This window comes from Aplysia californica, unplaced genomic scaffold, assembly GCF_000002075.1.
Source record: "Aplysia californica isolate F4 #8 unplaced genomic scaffold, AplCal3.0 scaffold00436, whole genome shotgun sequence".
In the NCBI taxonomy this organism is placed as follows: Eukaryota; Metazoa; Mollusca; class Gastropoda; order Aplysiida; family Aplysiidae; genus Aplysia; species Aplysia californica.
This window is the reverse complement of record NW_004797706.1, coordinates 265019-282518: the sequence shown is the minus strand read 5'-3', so window position 1 is coordinate 282518 and position 17500 is coordinate 265019. Positions and strand designations below refer to the sequence as shown.

Sequence of the window (17500 nt, the reverse complement as noted above, 5' to 3'; positions counted from 1 at the left end):
ATTTCCATTTCCTAAAAAATACTCAATGCGCATTACATCGAAAAAGACATGACATCTTAAAAATTAATCGACATGCGTGTACGTAAAACACAGTATTATGCATATGTATATATATAATCGATGTACATGTGTGAAAATTTCTATGAGAAAAACAGATGAAAAAGGGAAAATTACCTGAAATCCGACCTGACGAGACATGATATTCTCACTGTCTGACGTGAAGCCAATCTCACTCCCGAGCAACTGAGTCAGGGACTGGTGCCGAGCTTGATCGCTGGGGAAACAAAGACGCGATTGCTAATTCAACCCATCCGTACGTCGTGTTTTACTATCGTCTATCGTATCCATACGACGTGGAGAACTCTGTGCCACCACTTACCAAAGCAGTCTGTCAAAATTATTTTTGAGAAGTACTGAAAGTTTCAAAGAGATCTTCGTACTAGAAGTATTCTAAAATGTGAACAATACAACCTCGGGGGTACAAAATGACCCCAGGGCGTACAGATAGGGTTAAAATAAAATAAACCCAAAACTCTGCACTGAACAAACCGGAACAGCTGATGCGCATGGGGGCACTATTCCTATTTGTCTTCTGGAAAAATGAAAGAGTGCTTCAAAACAAAGACTTCAGCGACATCTGAACCAATGCGCGGACTTCCGCAAACACTTTTTTGGTCGAGTGAACTATCTTGTTATGTACAATCTTTGTCCGTTTTCACCATAGCAAAATGCTTACTGTCTGACAAACTGCTTACCGTACCTGCCAAATCGTCAACCAGCCAGCAAACTGGCTCACCCAACAAACCAGTCAGCTGGCTAGGTGCTTACCTGGCATACATCCTCTCGGTGCTGTCCAGTGGCCTCATTCTTCGCGTCTGCTCCCCCTCGCTGTCCGTGTCCCAGCCGTACGTAGGATCTGTGACAAATCGGTGGCTGGGACGTCGTGTCTGAAGAAACGAAACAGAACACAATAATGATACTACAATTTCAATAATATTACGCAAAAGTACTCTATTAAAAATTTCCCCTCCTGGGAATCAAACTCAGGTGTTTTGTATGCGACTGCGTTGAATCTAACTGCTACGTACACTGCAGACACCAGTACACATAACTGTACCCTATTTTAAAACGTAAAGACCAACATATTCAATATTATTTCTGTTTCAATTTGAAAACTATTTCCAGACTTGAGTCCTATGCACCTTTCCAAAGGCAGCCTTCATGTGCAACAAAGAAATGAAAAAAATGGATCCCATGGAAAAAATTTCGCTATTGCTGAAAACAACAAAAGGTCAAAGTAGGACAAACAAAAATGAGAACTCAAAGGTAAGAAATAAAACCCTTGTAGCTATTTGGTCTAATCATGATGGTGACAGTATATCTAGTTAAGTATGTTATGCTGGAACCATAAATATAAATCTCCCGTAGTGACTAAACTTGTTAAAAATAGAAATGTCCTCTCTGATCCCAAACCCCTGAGATGGCTGAATGTGGCTGAAGTCGCTGGTTGCTTTACCTTGAGCCGTTTCTTCCCACACAACTCTCCCATTTTGTCCTCCAGCCAGATGACTCGTTTCCTCGCCGCGTTGATGTCGCCCAGTCCTTTGTGAAGGGCATCGTTCAAATCACACCGAGCAAATGCCAGCTCAGTGTTGATCTTTTCCATTACCTGAGAGAGAAAATTTACGACATCTCTTGAAGCCAGACTGAAGGCGCACTTCTCATAAAATTACAATAAATAATAATAACAATTGCATTTATCTATTATATAGCTCAAAGCCACACTCTACAGCAGGCTCCACGCGCTCAGAAGGATGAAAAAAAGGAGATTAGAAGGATAACGATTTTTCAACCTCATCTTATATACAGTGACAATGGGATCAATCACTGTAGGCCTATACATTTCTTTTTACTGTGATATATTGTAATATAAATTATTTTTCACATTTCAGTATTTCCAGCTGTTTATTGAAAGACAGAATCTATTTCGCGATGGGGGAAAAAAACCCTTCAAAGGTCATATTTCGTTATTGCAAAAGGAAAAAAAAACTTGGAAAAAAGTTCAGTCAATGGACATTATATGCGATCGGGTGGTACATCACAAACACTGCACAAAGACTTTAAGTTTTGACGAGACAACTAATATAAGGGCAAACCTGAAGAGCAAGAACCAGCTTTTGTGACTGGGCTTTCAGGTCTGCAACTTCGGAGCGAATTCTTTCCACTTCATCCTTCCCTTTTGCAAACTCAAGTTCCTGCAGTGCTGACTGAAGCTCATACTGAACCTGTCTGACATTTCTAACCTGCAAAATCAGAAATGCATTTCCTGTCAGCTTAATTCAAGACAACACAAGAAAGAGACAGATAAAAAACATCATGTGCTATCATTCCTAGAGTTCTTCGCAGCATCATTTTTCTTTCCTTCATTTTATTTGGGCGGGGAGTGGAAGGAAGGGGTGTGGGAGTTGGATGGTGAAATTTTTTTCTAAGATTTCTTTGTTGTTATACGGGATAAACTGAAAGAAACAGAGAAAAAAATCACGGCTTTTCTGTGTAGCAGGGCATTAACTTTACCAAAGCAAAATAAAATTAAAACGACTAAAAAAAAATTAAAAATAAATTGAAAACAAACAGTATTGTTTAATGCCAGTGGTCACTTCACAGATACTTACGTGTTCATCCATCAACAAGTCAGAGCGATGCTGCACATTGTATTTGGATTTCACACTGACATTGTTGATAGACATTTTGCGCTGTGCGCGCACCTTCGCAGACGTGCTAGCCATTGTGGAATATCTTGTCAGAACAGTTCTCTCACACGATCATTCTCGTCTTCTGTTCATGCTGACGAGAAGAAAATGAAAAACACACATCTGAGGAACTCATCTCTGCATTTGAGCAGGGACATGAAAGAGTCGGTTATATTTTCTTGAAAAATTAGATTAACAAATCAGAAAACTTAATAGGAAATGTACGTCCTGAGGTACAAAGACTATATAGGGCATTTATAATACTTAACTTAATCAGCCAACCAAATAATTATTCAAGTGTGTGCAAACTGTAATTATAGTTATAATTAAAGTCATAAGTTATAGATTCTTATTTGTTTAAAGTGTTTTGAGTGACCACTAGCCAGAGAAAATTTTTAAAAATAAAAACTAATTCCCTTTATAATAGCATCCATGAATTCGAATAGAAAGTTTAGGCCTGCCAAAAAAAAATTATCCTTCGAAGTCAAATCTCTAACTAGATTCTTGACCTAGATCTAGATCTAAACAGAAAAACAGTAGTTTTCAACATGTGTGATACCTGTTTGTGTGTGTGTGTGGGGGGGGCAGGGAGTTAAACAGTTAAACGGGCATATATTCATTTAATTAAGGCTAAGGCAATTTAAATTTATTTAATGTACCGTAAAGGAACAAAGTTAACTTGAAACATAAGTAGATCTAAATCTAGATCTTGCCTATATTAATCATGGCAGAAATTTCCTAAACTAGATCGTCTAGAGTCTAGATCTAATAATAAAATATGCACGGAATTCGATGCTTTTACAACACACAGCACGGGCACACGACATTCACACGGTTTATGAGGGCGAGCATGGTACCATATATATAGATCTATATATCTATATTACACACGGTTGATGTAGAATGTAAATGTTATATATGCTAGGGCCCCCTTTCGATGAAAGGAACGATCGGTGCATTAACATCAACTGAAAGTCATTCGCCTACTAGACTTGATGTAAATCTAGATCTATACTATAGACAATAGATAGATATATAGCATTAGCGAAAAATACCTCAGTTCCCTGACAAATCACCCTTTTCATGACCGCGAAGGGCGAGTTCGTGAGTTTCACAGGACAAAATACACTAGGTAACCTTACACATTACGTGCCTGTTTTTTCTCACCAGTTCTTTATTGTGAGACGTTGCAATGCGATGACCTACGACTAACTGCGCTGCTATGTCTACTTGTCCGAAAGTATGATACCTAACAGCATTTTTTACGAACGCTCTTGATGACTTTCGACTTTAATGCGTTGTTTCACATGGACAAGATCAGTAAAACCTGTCTTAGACTACTTGGGGTCCTCAGTTCCAAAAAGCAGACAGGAGAAACAATAGGCCTAATCTAGGTCTACAAGCAGTATAATTTGTTGTGTAAGCCACTCCACTTTTTATTCATTGTATTATTTTGATTTTGATATTTTTAGTTTGGTGAGGACTTAATTCATTCACTCTCTTCTTTTTACTTTGTTTGGTGAACTGAATTTATTTGCAATTAACTTCATTCATCCTGCATTGGAATACGCACGAGTATTAAAACTTTCACCACTACACCATTCCAACTTCTAACACAATGACTTAATTACATTATGTTGACCTCGCTCAAGTTCAGGGTTACAGAGGTGGGGCTAGATATATAAATGGCAAGACAGTGGACCAATCGCACATCGCTGGGAGCACTTCGGTGGATTGCTCCAAAGCTATCATAATACGGGCATTGAATTGTGTAGGCTGTCGTGAACTGGTTTGAGATTGCGTTATTTTTAGACTGCCTCTATACAGGCTTTGTTCGGCTGGTGCACATCGAGATTGTGCCGCCTTATTAATATTTAGGAATTAAGAAACTCGGTCAAAACGTCATCGTTGTTTGCGTCGTCCCATAGAGCATTTTGCGAGAGAGATTACACCACTGAACATACTATTTTTTACTTGGGTGAAGCAAAAGAACTTGGTATGGTATATTAGATGTTGTAGAGCTGTTGTAGATGTTGTAAGGAGCGAATAGGCTCTGGCGAGGAACTTGTACATAAAACTGATTGGATGATGGATGGTAAAGGTTCTTTTGTTGTCACTTTGAGGGTGTTGTGCACTAAAACTTTTGGGCGGCAGTGCATGACCGTGATCTATGGACCAGTCGCCCCTGACCAACATGTAGGAATTTTACTGTGTTACAGTAATGCGCTACACCATATAGAGAGGAAGTCTTTCTAACTTCTGGTCAAAAAGTCATGAAGATCGACCTGTAACTTCCAGAGATATCCACAAAAGATCGCTTACGGTATATCGCACCACAGGATTAACTCCTAACACCAACACTTTAACACTCAGGTCAGGAATGGGTGATCTTGTAGTTCCCTTCGTTAAAGTCCACGATCCATTTGTTTACATTCAGAGAAGAAATCCAGAAGTCTTGAAGACCATATAGATCTACTACTATTTGAATTAGGCTACACAAAGAGCAGGGATGCAACCTAACTGCAAAACATCAAATTAGGATAAAATTCAGGGGGGCATGCCCCCCTGAACCCCCCCACCTCCATATTTTTTTAGGTCCCCCTGAAACCCCCCTGCTTGACTTTAACGAACGAAACTACAAAATCGCCCCATTCATTAATGAAATCACTTCGATTTCGACTAGAGTCTATGTTTCTTATGTAAACAAACGGGAAGGCAATTTCCAAAGAGCCCCCTAATTATCTTAAAAATCTAAAATTACCCAGCCATCTCTTTAAAAAACACCTGTGCTCCCAATCGTACCTTTTCTTGAAAAAATGCTCATTTTATACCACATAGCAACCAAGGTATAAATCCTGTCTCTGTTGTTTACTATCTACGCCATGTTTAACCACCATTTTAAAAAGATAGTAGAACAAAATATTAAAAAACAAAATAAATTAAGTTTCTATTTAAGATACATTATTCTAAAACTATTAACATTTTGAAATATTTAATTATTTTGTTATTTTATAAAACGATTTAGAATTGAATTTGTAATAATAAATCAAATGCTAATATTTTTGAGTCGTTATAGAGTTTACTCTTCTTTTTATTGCCTAAACCGGAAGGAAGAACAAGTTATCGGTCTTTTCAACTTGTCGCCATCGCAGGGTAGGTTTGTAATTGATATATGGGGTAGAGAAATCGAGTTGCATCGCGTTATTGAAGGCTTGTAATCTTTTCCTTTTGCTTTGTAACGATTTATGAAATGTATAAAGATTTGTTCATGTGTATGATGAATCAATTATTTGCCTTGAATAGGAGTATCTTTGTTTTGTAAACAAACTCCCCAGACCGTCCATTACGAATGATTCATTTTATGAAATTCGTGCATGTTTTGTGTTTTAGTTGTTTGTTTGTGACAGTACCGAGTTCATTCATACTTTGATGTCTTCATCAGTTTGTGGGTGATTTTACTGTATCCTAAGTAGGCTGTATTGTCGATATCTGCCAAATGCTTCGTATTGCCCATTTGAGTCGTGAACAGCAACGAGATTCCTCCCGACTTTCACTTTGCAGCATTCAACAAGGCAAGGATTCCTTTCTTCACCTGTGCTGTGCGTACCAGTATTTTTATCACTGGTCACAAAATTTGATTATCTCACAAGGCATGTTTGTCAGGCTACTTGAGTCTTGCACATATCCTGCCTTGTGTCAAAAGCAGGGCTAGACTCTAGTAGTTTACTCTAAGTCTAAGAAGTGGTAACGCTACAGTACTGACAGTACAGGCTACACTATGACGTGACTGATCTGTTATCCCATTTTGTCAGTGGCAGATGCATGGTGACTTCCGTTATCTCGAAGAATTTGGTATCAAGCGACCACTGTGAAATAGAATTAGAATCTAAAGTCTTTTCTGTTGGGGTGGTCATTGTTACGGAAGTCCATTATTTGTTGTTCAGTGTGTTATCAGCATTATTAATTTATTGTATTTCGTCATGATTCACCACTAATCCCCATTGTTTTTGTTTTCAGGCTTTCAAGATGGTGCGCATGAACGTGTTGGCAGATGCTCTGAATGCCATCTCTAAGGCTGAGAAGCGTGGCAAGCGCCAAGTATTGTTGAGGCCAGCCTCTAAAGTGATTGTTCGATTCCTCAGTGTCATGATGAAGCATGGTACGTTCCTATTTTGTCTTTCTACAGATATGTGAGACGTGCTGACGAAATGAGTTACCCTACTTGCATTTTAGCCCTATGGAAATTGTCAGATTTTCGGCGCTTTTTCTGTAGTACTGTAGTTCCCACCTCGCTATTGTTATTCGCGGGGTTTGGCCCCAAGAGTAGGGGGGGGGCTGACATAATAAAAATAAGGTGGGGGGTTTCAGGGGGACATCCCCTGATCTTACCATAATTTGATGTTTTGCAGTTGTTAGGTTTGATATCTTAGCTCGCTGCGCAACCAACGTATAAATCTAGATTCTAGATGTAGATCTGGGCTCAAATAAGGGGGTGGGAACGACTGGAAAAGCACCCGGTTTTCCTGTTGTGTTTGCTCGATTTGTTATACGAAATTTTAAAAGACATTATGCTTAAAAATGGCATCAGTCAAAATACATGTATCCAAATTTGACTGCACTTTTTGGCCGACTTCATTCATGGATCTTGAGAAGTAACTCATTTTGTAAACATGTGCCACATACGTGTTTGGACACTAAGATGTAGACTTGGTGATGGTCTACTAATTTATAAATTATTCAGTGCTGATGTATGTGTTCATCATTGCGTTTCTCGCCCCTGCACCTGGGCAGAGACCACGGACAAACACTTTCCACCTTTTCTATCCTGGGCCAGCCTCTTGGTGTTATTCTGTCTTCCACTTGGTCTTTTACCCTGTAGGTTCCTATCCAACACTCGTTGATATGCAGCTGCCCAATACATCGCCACCGCCTTCTTCCTACCTCATCTCTGACTGGGAGCTGTCTTGTTTTCCTTAACACTTCCTCGTTGGTGACCTTGTCTGTCCATCTGATCCTCAGTAACTACCTTAGACACTTGTTCACGGAAACCTGGATCCTCTATATTGTATATATGCCAGTCTGATGCGTTCCGTGTCTCACATTTATAAAACAGGACTGACTTCACATTTGAATTGAAAATCCTCAGCTTTGTTCGAAGATATGAAAGCAACCTGTGCTTTTCCAATGTGAGACGTTATTTCAGCTCCTGTTCCTCCCTCTTTGTCAATTATACTCCCAAGATAGAAGGATTCAACATCTTCTGGTGCTTTTCCTTCTACTTCTATTGTGACCTGGGTATTTTTTTACTTTCCCTCCGGTCTCAGACTTAGCTACCAGTTGTCCATTTTCTACTTACTATTGATGCGCTGAGCACAAATATCAACTTAATTTCAGTCGCAAATGAATAGTTTTTTAAATATCTGATTGTTCTGAATAGAGATAGACGTGCTTTGGACCAATCTGGGGGGGGGGGGGGGGTCTTGGGGTAAAAGAAAGTCTGGGGTGTCATGCCCCCCTGTTTTAACCCATAATTTGAAATTTTCTTGAAAATAATTGATTTGCAACAGTTTTAGTGGCTGTGTGCTGGAGTGAAAATAAAAATTTATCGTGGTTGCTCATTTCGTTGTGCATCTGTCCTTAGGATCTTTGGCTTTCCGGGGTGGATCCTCAATCCGACAGACTCTGATAGGCTGTTTAATACTGAAGGTTTTAATGTATGTGTTACCAACTAAAAAGTTCTTGGACATTGGAATGGTGAAAGTTTTTCTCTTCCTTGCTTCGCAAATGTAAACACATGATTTACTTTTTTTCATGCAGTTAAGCAACAGTTTGAACCTGTTTTAGTTCTCCCTCAGTGACGAAGTCTAAAAGTATGGGGGGGGGGGTACTCTTTCTGGGTTTCCAGTGCAGTCATCTTCCCAATATCAATTGAAACATATATTGATAGTCAGACATGTATGATTATGTGATTAATATTGATCTTTTTTTTTTTTTCAGGCTACATTGGTGAATTCGAACAGATTGATGACCACAGGAGTGGTAAAATTGTCGTCAATTTGACTGGCAGACTAAACAAGGTGAGTCAATGGTACAAATTCGTTAGATTTGGCTTTTGCTTTTTATATGTACGAGCATTTCCCCTTTGAAGGTGGCTAGCAAGTCTCCCCTTGGTTGTGCATTGCTCCTAGTTCCAAGAAGTGGTGAAGTGCTTTGGGTCTTGTCACATTGAAGAAGCTCTGTCAGTAGAATCAGCTTGTGCTGGAACAAAAGTCCTTTTGGCTGTTGACTTGTGCATGCGATCATGACGCAGTGAGCCCTATGGAAATTGTCAGATTTTCGGCGCTTTTTCTGTAGTACTGTAGTTCCCACCTCGCTATTGTTATTCTCAGGGTTTGGCCCCAAGAGTAGGGGAGGGGGCTGACATAATAATAAGGTGGGGGGTTTCAGGGGGACATCCCCTGATTTTACCATAATTTGATGTTTTGCGGTTGTTAGGTTGTTAGGTTTGATATCTTAGCTCGCCGCGCAACCAACGTATAAACCTAGATTCTAGATGTAGATCTAGGCTCAAATAAGGGGGTGGGAACGACTAGAAAAGCACCCGGTTTTCCTGTTGTGTTTGCTCGATTTGTTATACGAAATTTTAAAAGACATTATGCTTAAAAATGGCATCAGTCAAAATACATGTATCCAGATTTGACTGCACTTTTTGGCCGACTTCATTCATGGGTCTTGAGAAGTAACTCATTTTGTAAACATGCGCCACATAGGTGTTTGGACACTAAGATGTAGACTTGGTGATGGTCTACTAATTTATAAATTATTCAGTGCTGATGAATGTGTTCATCATTGCCATTGCGTTTCTCGCCCCTGCACCTGGGCAGAGACCACGGACAAACACTTTCCACCTTTTCTATCCTGGGCCAGCCTCTTGGTGTTATTCTGTCTTCCACTTGGTCTTTTACCCTGTAGGTTCCTATCCAACACTCGTTGATATGCAGCTGCCCAATACATCGCCACCGCCTTCTTCCTACCTCATCTCTGACTGGGAGCTGTCTTGTTTTCCTTAACACTTCCTCGTTGGTGGCCTTGTCTGTCCATCTGATCCTCAGTAACTACCTTAGACACTTGTTCACGGAAACCTGGATCCTCTATATTGTATATATATGCCAGTCTGATGCGTTCCGTGTCTCACATTTATAAAACAGGACTGACTTCACATTTGAATTGAAAATCCTCAGCTTTGTTCGAAGATATGAAAGCAACCTGTGCTTTTCCAATGTGAGACGTTATTTCAGCTCCTGTTCCTCCCTCTCTGTCAATTTTACTCCCAAGATAGAAGAATTCAACATCTTCTGGTGCTTTTCCTTCTATTGTGACCTGGGTATTTTTTTACTTTCCCTCCGGTCTCAGACTTAGCTACCAGTTGTCCATTTTCTACTTACTATTGATGCGCTGAGCACAAATATCAACTTAATTTCAGTCGCAAATGAATAGTTTTTTAAATATCTGATTGTTCTGAATAGAGATAGACGTGCTTTGGACCAATCTGGGGGGGGGGGGGGGGTCCTGGGGTAAAAGAAAGTCTGGGGTGTCATGCCCCCCTGTTTTAACCCATAATTTGAAATTTTCTTGAAAATAATTGATTTGCAACAGTTTTAGTGGCTGTGTGCTGGAGTGAAAATAAAAATTTATCGTGGCTGCTCATTTCGTTGTGCAACTGTCCTTAGGATCTTTGGCTTTTCGGGGTGGATCCTCAATCCGACAGACTCTGATAGGCTGTTTAATACTGAAGGTTTTAATGTATGTGTTACCAACTAAAAAGTTCTTGGACATTGGAATGGTGAAAGTTTTTCTCTTCCTTGCTTCGCAAATGTAAACACATGATTTACTTTTTTTCATGCAGTTAAGCAACAGTTTGAACCTGTTTTAGTTCTCCCTCAGTGACGAAGTCTAAAAGTATGGGGGGGGGGGATTCTCTTTCTGGGTTTCCAGTGCAGTCATCTTCCCAGTATCAATTGAAACATATATTGATAGTCTGACATGTATGATTATGTGATTAATATTGATCAATTTTTTTTTTCAGGCTACATTGGTGAATTCGAACAGATTGATGACCACAGGAGTGGTAAAATTGTCGTCAATTTGACTGGCAGACTAAACAAGGTGAGTCAATGGTACAAATTCGTTAGATTTGGCTTTTGCTTTTTATATGTACGAGCATTTCCCCTTTGAAGGTGGCTAGAACTAGAAGTCTCCCCTTGGTTGTGCATTGCTCCTAGTTCCAAGAAGTGGTGAAGTGCTTTGGGTCTTGTCACATTGAAGAAGCTCTAGTAGTAGTAGTATAAGGTTTTACGGCGCTCGCAACTGCTAAGGTCATATGAGCGCGCGAAGAAGCTCTGTCAGTAGAATCAGCTTGTGCTGGAACAAAAGTCCTTTTGGCTGTTGACTTGTGCATGCGATCATGACGCAGTGTGGTGTGAGATTTGTAAACCCCTCACCAAAATCGGTCCCATAAGGGGGAACAAAACTGATATATATGAAGGGTCTTTGGTTGCTTTTAAATCCAGTGAGGGCCATTTATTTCATACACAGTCAACCTCACAACACTTATTTTGGGGTGAGATAATTTGCAGCTTTTAAGCTCAGGGGCTATCCCGAATAATGCTGTTTTGAGAAAAATCCATGGAAAAGTTTTTGCTCTTTGTTCAGTTTCTTTAAAAATCAAGCTGAGTTTTCTCTATAACAAATATATACATGGTTCCCGCTGCCTCTTTAAATTCAAGGAGTCCTTTAATACTACTTGAATTTTGCCAGATAGGACAGAGGGTGACTGCCGGAAATTAGAAAAAAAAATCGCCTAATTTCTCCTTTCAATCTCCTTGAATTTGGTGGGAAGTTCATGGCAGGAACATACATACCAATGAAATGAAACCAAACTTCTCTTATAGGTAGGGCACTGCCCACTTTTGGTGTAGGTAAAGTTTTCTATCTGAAATCTTGGAAGGATGGTGCCAAGGTACCTTTGCTTAGGCACTGCCCACTTTTGGTGTGTAATGATAATAATTACATTTTTCGTTCATTTTAACCTATATGTCATCTTCTTGTGTTCCTTTTTTAGTAGGTAAGAATAGATTGGCTACAGATCCGTTCATAACAGTTTGGGGGGGGGGGTGGCTCAATTCAGACCAGTCATGAATGTTCTCATTTTTCTTTTTCAGTGTGGAGTGGTCAGTCCCAGATTCGACGTCTCCATCAGAGACATGGAAAAGTGGACCACAAATCTCTTACCGTCTCGGCAGTTTGGGTAAGCTCTCTTCTCCCTCTCTAGAAAAATGAATTATGTATTTGTATGTGCTCGTTTTGTCACGATGTGTGTGTATGAATATTGTTCGTACATGCATTTATGTAAAGCGCCTAGAGCTGTGTTCACACAGGAGTGGGCGCTATAGAAATTATTCTCATTATTGTTATTTCTGTACCGTGGTCATATTTTCCTGACTTTTTTATTACTACAGTATTTTATTCGGGTGAGGTGGCATTCCTTCCTTCAGTGCTTCCTATCTTCCGTATTTTTATGAAAATCCATACTTGCTTCTTCATCATTACCAACCCCCTCCATTTAAAAAAGTGTAGGACTACCGAAATTCCGTAGCATAGGATCGGTACTCGCCTTTTGTGTAGTCTAAAGTTCCGTGTATTTACGGTAATTCTTTCTGCAATGAGTTAATGTTGAATAGAAACCTGTTTGATTGCGCATTTCCTGCAATAAGCCATTATTCTGCTAGGCCCCGTGCATTCATTGGGGGTTGGTCGGCAGTGCATTTTTACCTGCTGGTTGATAAAAATATCCGGCAAGCTTTTTGTGCTAGTTTCCTCCTTTCTATCTTCAATTGTTGCTGTGGCTGGAACTTTTGTACGTTGATCAAGTAAATTGACTTGTAATTTTAGACAGAAAATTAGAAAATTACTGTCCGAAAGAAACCATATAGCAAATTTGTCTAGATCTAGAGAAGTTGTCAATGCTTAAATTCTATGGCACAGGATCATGATGGGCTGCAGTGAAAAAAAATTATGCTAAAACGACTAAATTCAAGAATATTTCGAAGTGGTGTTCCAGGGTTGTGACATGCGTCATTCAGGCATGAATATTGGGGAAAGTTAGGATGAATTACGCTGGATACTGTGTTATGAAGGTACACACTTATTTATTAATTGTTCCCAGGTTTGCCTTCTATCAGTGGTGTGGTGGCAAAATTAATTGAATTATAATAGCAGTGGAAGGGGAACCTGCATTTAAACATTGTCAGCAATGAAAAGATATGTCGGTGAAGAATTAAAACAAGACAAAATGTTGATGGGAAAAATAAATGTTCAGGATTGTAGGCAATCTCTTCACTTGGCTCCCAAATGCCATTTTCAACCCTGCACAGAGTTTCAATTTCTTTGGGGGCTTTGTCCCCCATAGCCCCCACTGGGACGCTGTCCTTTGACCGTGCTGGGGGCCTGCGTGCAGCCCTCAGACCCCCCCCCCCCGGCAAAATTTTCCATCCTTTTTTAGCTTCAGCTGTTGGAAGCGCTGTTCCTTGCGTGTGCAGCAAATACAGTGAAATCTACTTCAACTGATATTTGCAGGAGTGCTCAATTTATTCAGTTTAGATGGCATGCTCTCAAAATGCACACCAAATTTGACCGTATAGAGGTGGGACTGCTGTGCTTGAGGGGAAAATTTTTTTATTTAATGGTTGTTGTTTTTTGTATATATATCTTTTGGTATTGTGCTTTTTCTTTGACTTTTTCGGCCTTCTTAACCTTTTTATTTCGTTTTTACTTCACTCAATTTACAGTTCTGTCATGTTTGGTTCATATTTCTGTCCTAAAAAATAGGAAGTGAAAGATTTTTTCTGATTCACCCTAATTTTCATGAAGTTCTCATATTAATTCCCCTCTGGTGGACCGGACAGTGCAAGTTAATTCATCCTTTTGAAGGATTAATCTGCCAGACAGCACATTATAATCTAGATACTGACCATGCTGTACTCCATGATAGCATTGGCGTAAAGCTGTCCCCAGGCTTTTATGCACCCCTCATAATTAAGCAAAATTTGATCATGTTTTGCATAATTTCTGATTATTTACCTTAATCATTCTTTATTAAAATTAACAGAATCGTATAATTTCACATTTTTTGGCTCAGTTTGCGTAATTTCAGAATTTTGTTGGCAGGGACAGCTTAAGAAGTGAGAAAAGCCTAGTGCTAGTGACGTCATGAAATATGTCAAGTGCCGCCACATGCTCGTGTGTATCTGATGTAGCTTCCCAGAGACAATTGCGTTGCTTGTATTATATACTGAGTGTGAAGGCCTGTTGATATGTGTGATAAACATAGAGGCAAACAGTACAATGGACAAATGTGTCTTTTCGTGTCTTCCGTTTCTTGAAATGCATAGGACTTGACGGTTTGCATTATTGTAGGGTTGCTAGTGAAGATCTAGAACTTTCAAAATTCTTTCTGTTTTTTAAATGGGAGCTTTACTTTAATCGTTTGGATTTTTGCTGCCTCATGCAAGGAAGGATTCATCCGTTTGTCAAAGTTATTTATGATCTTTTGGTGGAATCCAGGTTTGAGCTGAGGGTAATACAATTTTTCTAGTTCTGGGCATTGTTTTACACGTGTAATTATAGTCATTTGAATGCTAGGGAGGTTGGAAAAGAATCGCATTGTTTTACCCTTGTAATTATAGTAATTTGAATTCTAAGGAGGTTGGGAAAGAATCGCATTGTTTTCTTGCCACGCCCAGCTGAGTGAAGTATTTCGCAGTAGGTTTATTCTGACATTGGCCAACTTGTGTTCTTTACTTTAGGCCAGGCTTGCTCAATCACCAACCCCTACCCGTGATGATTGGTTATGCTTTCCCTTACCGTAGTGTTTTAACAGAAATGCTTTCTCTTTTCTCCCCAGGTTTGTTGTTCTGACTACGTCAGGGGGCATCATGGACCATGAAGAAGCCAGAAGAAAGCACTTGGGAGGAAAAATTCTGGGATTTTTCTTTTAAATGACGTTCAAAGCAAGAAAATAAAAATGTAAAATCATATCTTGCGTTTTTTGAATTTTTGTCCTTTATCGTGTCGTGGTTGTTGGGCTACGCCTCCTTTCTTCTTTTTTTTCTTTTAAACTTTTACATTCTTGCTGTGTGCTGGGAAAGTAATGCTTCCTTTTCTAGTGTGTGTGCAGTACCATACTTCCCAAGTTCTATGCTTGGTACATTTGAGCATGGGTCTGGTTTGACACAGGAGATTTAGTCTGTGGTGAATGTTGTAAGGTGGTTGGCCTTACTTGGATCTTTGTGAACCCACTGTAAATTTTGTTTGAGGTGTCTCATTCAAATGTTTAAATCGGGACTGAATAATTACAGAATGGATTACAAGATGATTCATGAGGTACCAGTAGGCCTTTGTGATTCTGTGAAGGGAAGTGGGTGGTTTACTCCTTTCTCCCATCAAACATCTGTCTTCCTTAAAAATCTCTCCTCTTTTTTTGTGTTTGTCACTTGCTTGTAACACTGTCTAACACCTCTAATGTTCATCATGGGTGGTTGGCGGGTGCTCTTGTGTGGTTTGCTCCTTCTTTCCTATCAAACACCTATCGTCCTTATCTCCCCTCCTTTTTTGTGTTTGTTACTCTCTTGTAACACCTCTTAATCTTGGGCACTTATATGATCTTATTGTGTTGCAAGTGCTGTAAAACTCTTACTAAAACTAAAGTTCTATGCTTGGTACATTTAAGCGTGAGTTTGATTAAACACGGGTTAGTCTGTGGTCTTTCAATATATAGATGTAATGTGGTTAGCGTTGCTTGGATCTTTGTGAACCCACTGTAAATTTTGTTTGGGGTGTCGCGCTCACCCCTTCCAATAAAAGTATATATATGTGTTAAAAACAATCAGGAAACGACAAATGCAGTTTTTGGGACACATCATAAATAGACATACGGGTCTTGAACATCTTGCTCTCACTGGCAAAATTTAGGGCAAGCGAGGCAGGGGAAGGCTCAGAGGGGAACCTAAACAAATGTGTAACCGGGAAACATGGCTTTTTTGAGAGCATCCGAGCAAAGGAATGAATGGACAACCATGATCACCGATGTCTGTCGCAGATCTGGCACTGGGTGATGATGATATGGCCTGCAATTAACTTATAAGTGCTTGTCGGTCCAGCAGTCAGAACTCCTGGGCAAAGGGCAAGATGGTCAGTGTAGGGTTTTGCTGTGGTTTGCTCCTTCTTTCATATCAAACATCTTATCATCTACATGATGTTTATCGTCCTGATCTCTCCTTTTTTCTGTTTGTTACTCTCTTGTAACACCTCTAATCTTCTGGCGCTCATATGACTTTATGCAGTTTCGAGCGCCGTAAAGCCTCTACTATAACTATATAACTATTTTTTTAAAATCTACATGTGTATCATCCTGATCAATCTTCCTTTTTTCTGTTTGTTGCTACTCTATTGTAACAGAGTAACACCTCTAACTCTAATCTTCGGCACTTATTTATATGACCTTGTTGTGTTGCAAGTGCCGTAAACACACACTCTTACTTTATTGTAACTAAAATTACAACAGTAGTGGTAGGCGGTGCACTAATAGTAGTGTCCCTTTGTTTAGCTCACATCTGAGTTTGATTTAGACTCAAATGGTCGCTTTTAATTTTAAGCACGAGGGGGCTATTCCACGAAAAATGCTGTTTTGAGTTTGAGAAAATCGAAGATAGTTTTTGCCCTTTGTTCATTTTCTTTAAAAACAGACAGGACAGTTGTCTCTATACAAAAAAATATATACACACTATTGAAACCAAACTTCTCCTATAGGTAGGACAATGGCCACTTTTGGTACAGGTCAAGATTTCTGGAAACACCCAAAATCTGGGTTAGCCCGCTTGTCCTTAAAGCGACCATGTTTTTGGGTGGTTGGAGAGCGACACTGGCTGACAGTTCCTACTTCACTTTCTTCTATTGTTTCTGTCTGTCTTTATTTTACTTTACTCAAACAACATTCACATTTTAAATTGAGGTGGGTGGTGGGCAGGTGCTCTGGTGTGGTTTGCTTCTTCTTTCCTATAAAAAATCTATCGTCCTTATCTCCCCTCCTTTTTTTATGTTTGTTACTCTCTTGTAAACAAACACCTCTAATTAGCTAACCTTCTGGCACTCATATGACCTTATGTAGTACTAGTAGTATGCAGTTGCGAGCGCCGTAAAACCTCTACTAAAACTAAACTTTAAATTGAGACTGAATACAGTAATTACAGAATGGATTACCAGATGATTCATGAGGTACCAGTGGGCGGGGCCTTTGTGTTGAAGGGGAGTGGGTGGTTGGAGGGTGCTCTGGAGTGGTTTGCTCCTTTCCCCCTGGTCAAACATCTGTCGTCCTTATCTCTCCTTTTTGGGGAGTTTGTTACTCGCTTGTAACACTTTATGATATCTTCGTCATTTATTTGACTGTACAGTAGTCTCCGCCTAAACGCACGGTGCTCGGGAGGGCTCCATAGCGTGTGTTTATACGGAGCGTGCTTTTACATGAATCTTAGCAAGGGGAGGAAGGGACGCAGTCATCTCAATTCCTTATTACTCTTGTGATCTCCCTTGGAGGAGGGGGTCATTTGACATTTGGCAGATAATAAATGTGACGACACCAGACTGTTTTGTAAAGGATTCCCCGACAGGGGTTAAGAATACAACGGCGTTGAATA

The 17500-nt window shown here is 39.7% G+C and overlaps 2 protein-coding genes across 2 annotated transcripts in view; one reads left to right on the top strand and one right to left on the bottom strand.

Moving 5' to 3' along the window:
- Window positions 1–5644, bottom strand: part of LOC101845258 — a gene marked incomplete in the record, with an annotated part of 45169 nt that extends 39525 nt beyond the window's left edge. Inside the window, 6 exon segments of the mRNA XM_035971437.1 lie at window positions 175–274; window positions 829–947; window positions 1517–1669; window positions 2157–2303; window positions 2673–2844; window positions 5553–5644. Of these exon segments, the coding sequence (XP_035827330.1) occupies window positions 175–274; window positions 829–947; window positions 1517–1669; window positions 2157–2303; window positions 2673–2786 (633 nt within the window).
- A 212-nt stretch (window positions 5645–5856) lies between these two features.
- On the top strand, window positions 5857–14843 carry LOC101864643 (40S ribosomal protein S15Aa). Its single transcript, XM_013086112.2, has 5 exons — window positions 5857–5903; window positions 6768–6909; window positions 8748–8827; window positions 11972–12057; window positions 14713–14843. Exons 2-5 carry the CDS (start codon window positions 6777–6779, stop codon window positions 14804–14806), a joined length of 393 nt encoding a protein of 130 aa, XP_012941566.1. The 5' UTR covers window positions 5857–5903; window positions 6768–6776; the 3' UTR covers window positions 14807–14843.
- Window positions 14844–17500: the final 2657 nt, after the last annotated feature.

What these genes read in the sequence shown, in the direction of transcription:
- LOC101864643 (XM_013086112.2), top strand. Translation starts at nt 6,777, where the DNA reads ATGGTGCGCATGAACGTGTTGGCAGATGCTCTGAATGCCATCTCTAAG. An exon ending in CAGTGTCATGATGAAGCATG is followed by an intron (nt 6,910 to 8,747) that starts GTACGTTCCTAT and finishes TTTTTTTTTCAG; the next exon opens with GCTACATTGGTGAATTCGAA. An exon ending in TGACTGGCAGACTAAACAAG is followed by an intron (nt 8,828 to 11,971) that starts GTGAGTCAATGG and finishes TTTCTTTTTCAG; the next exon opens with TGTGGAGTGGTCAGTCCCAG.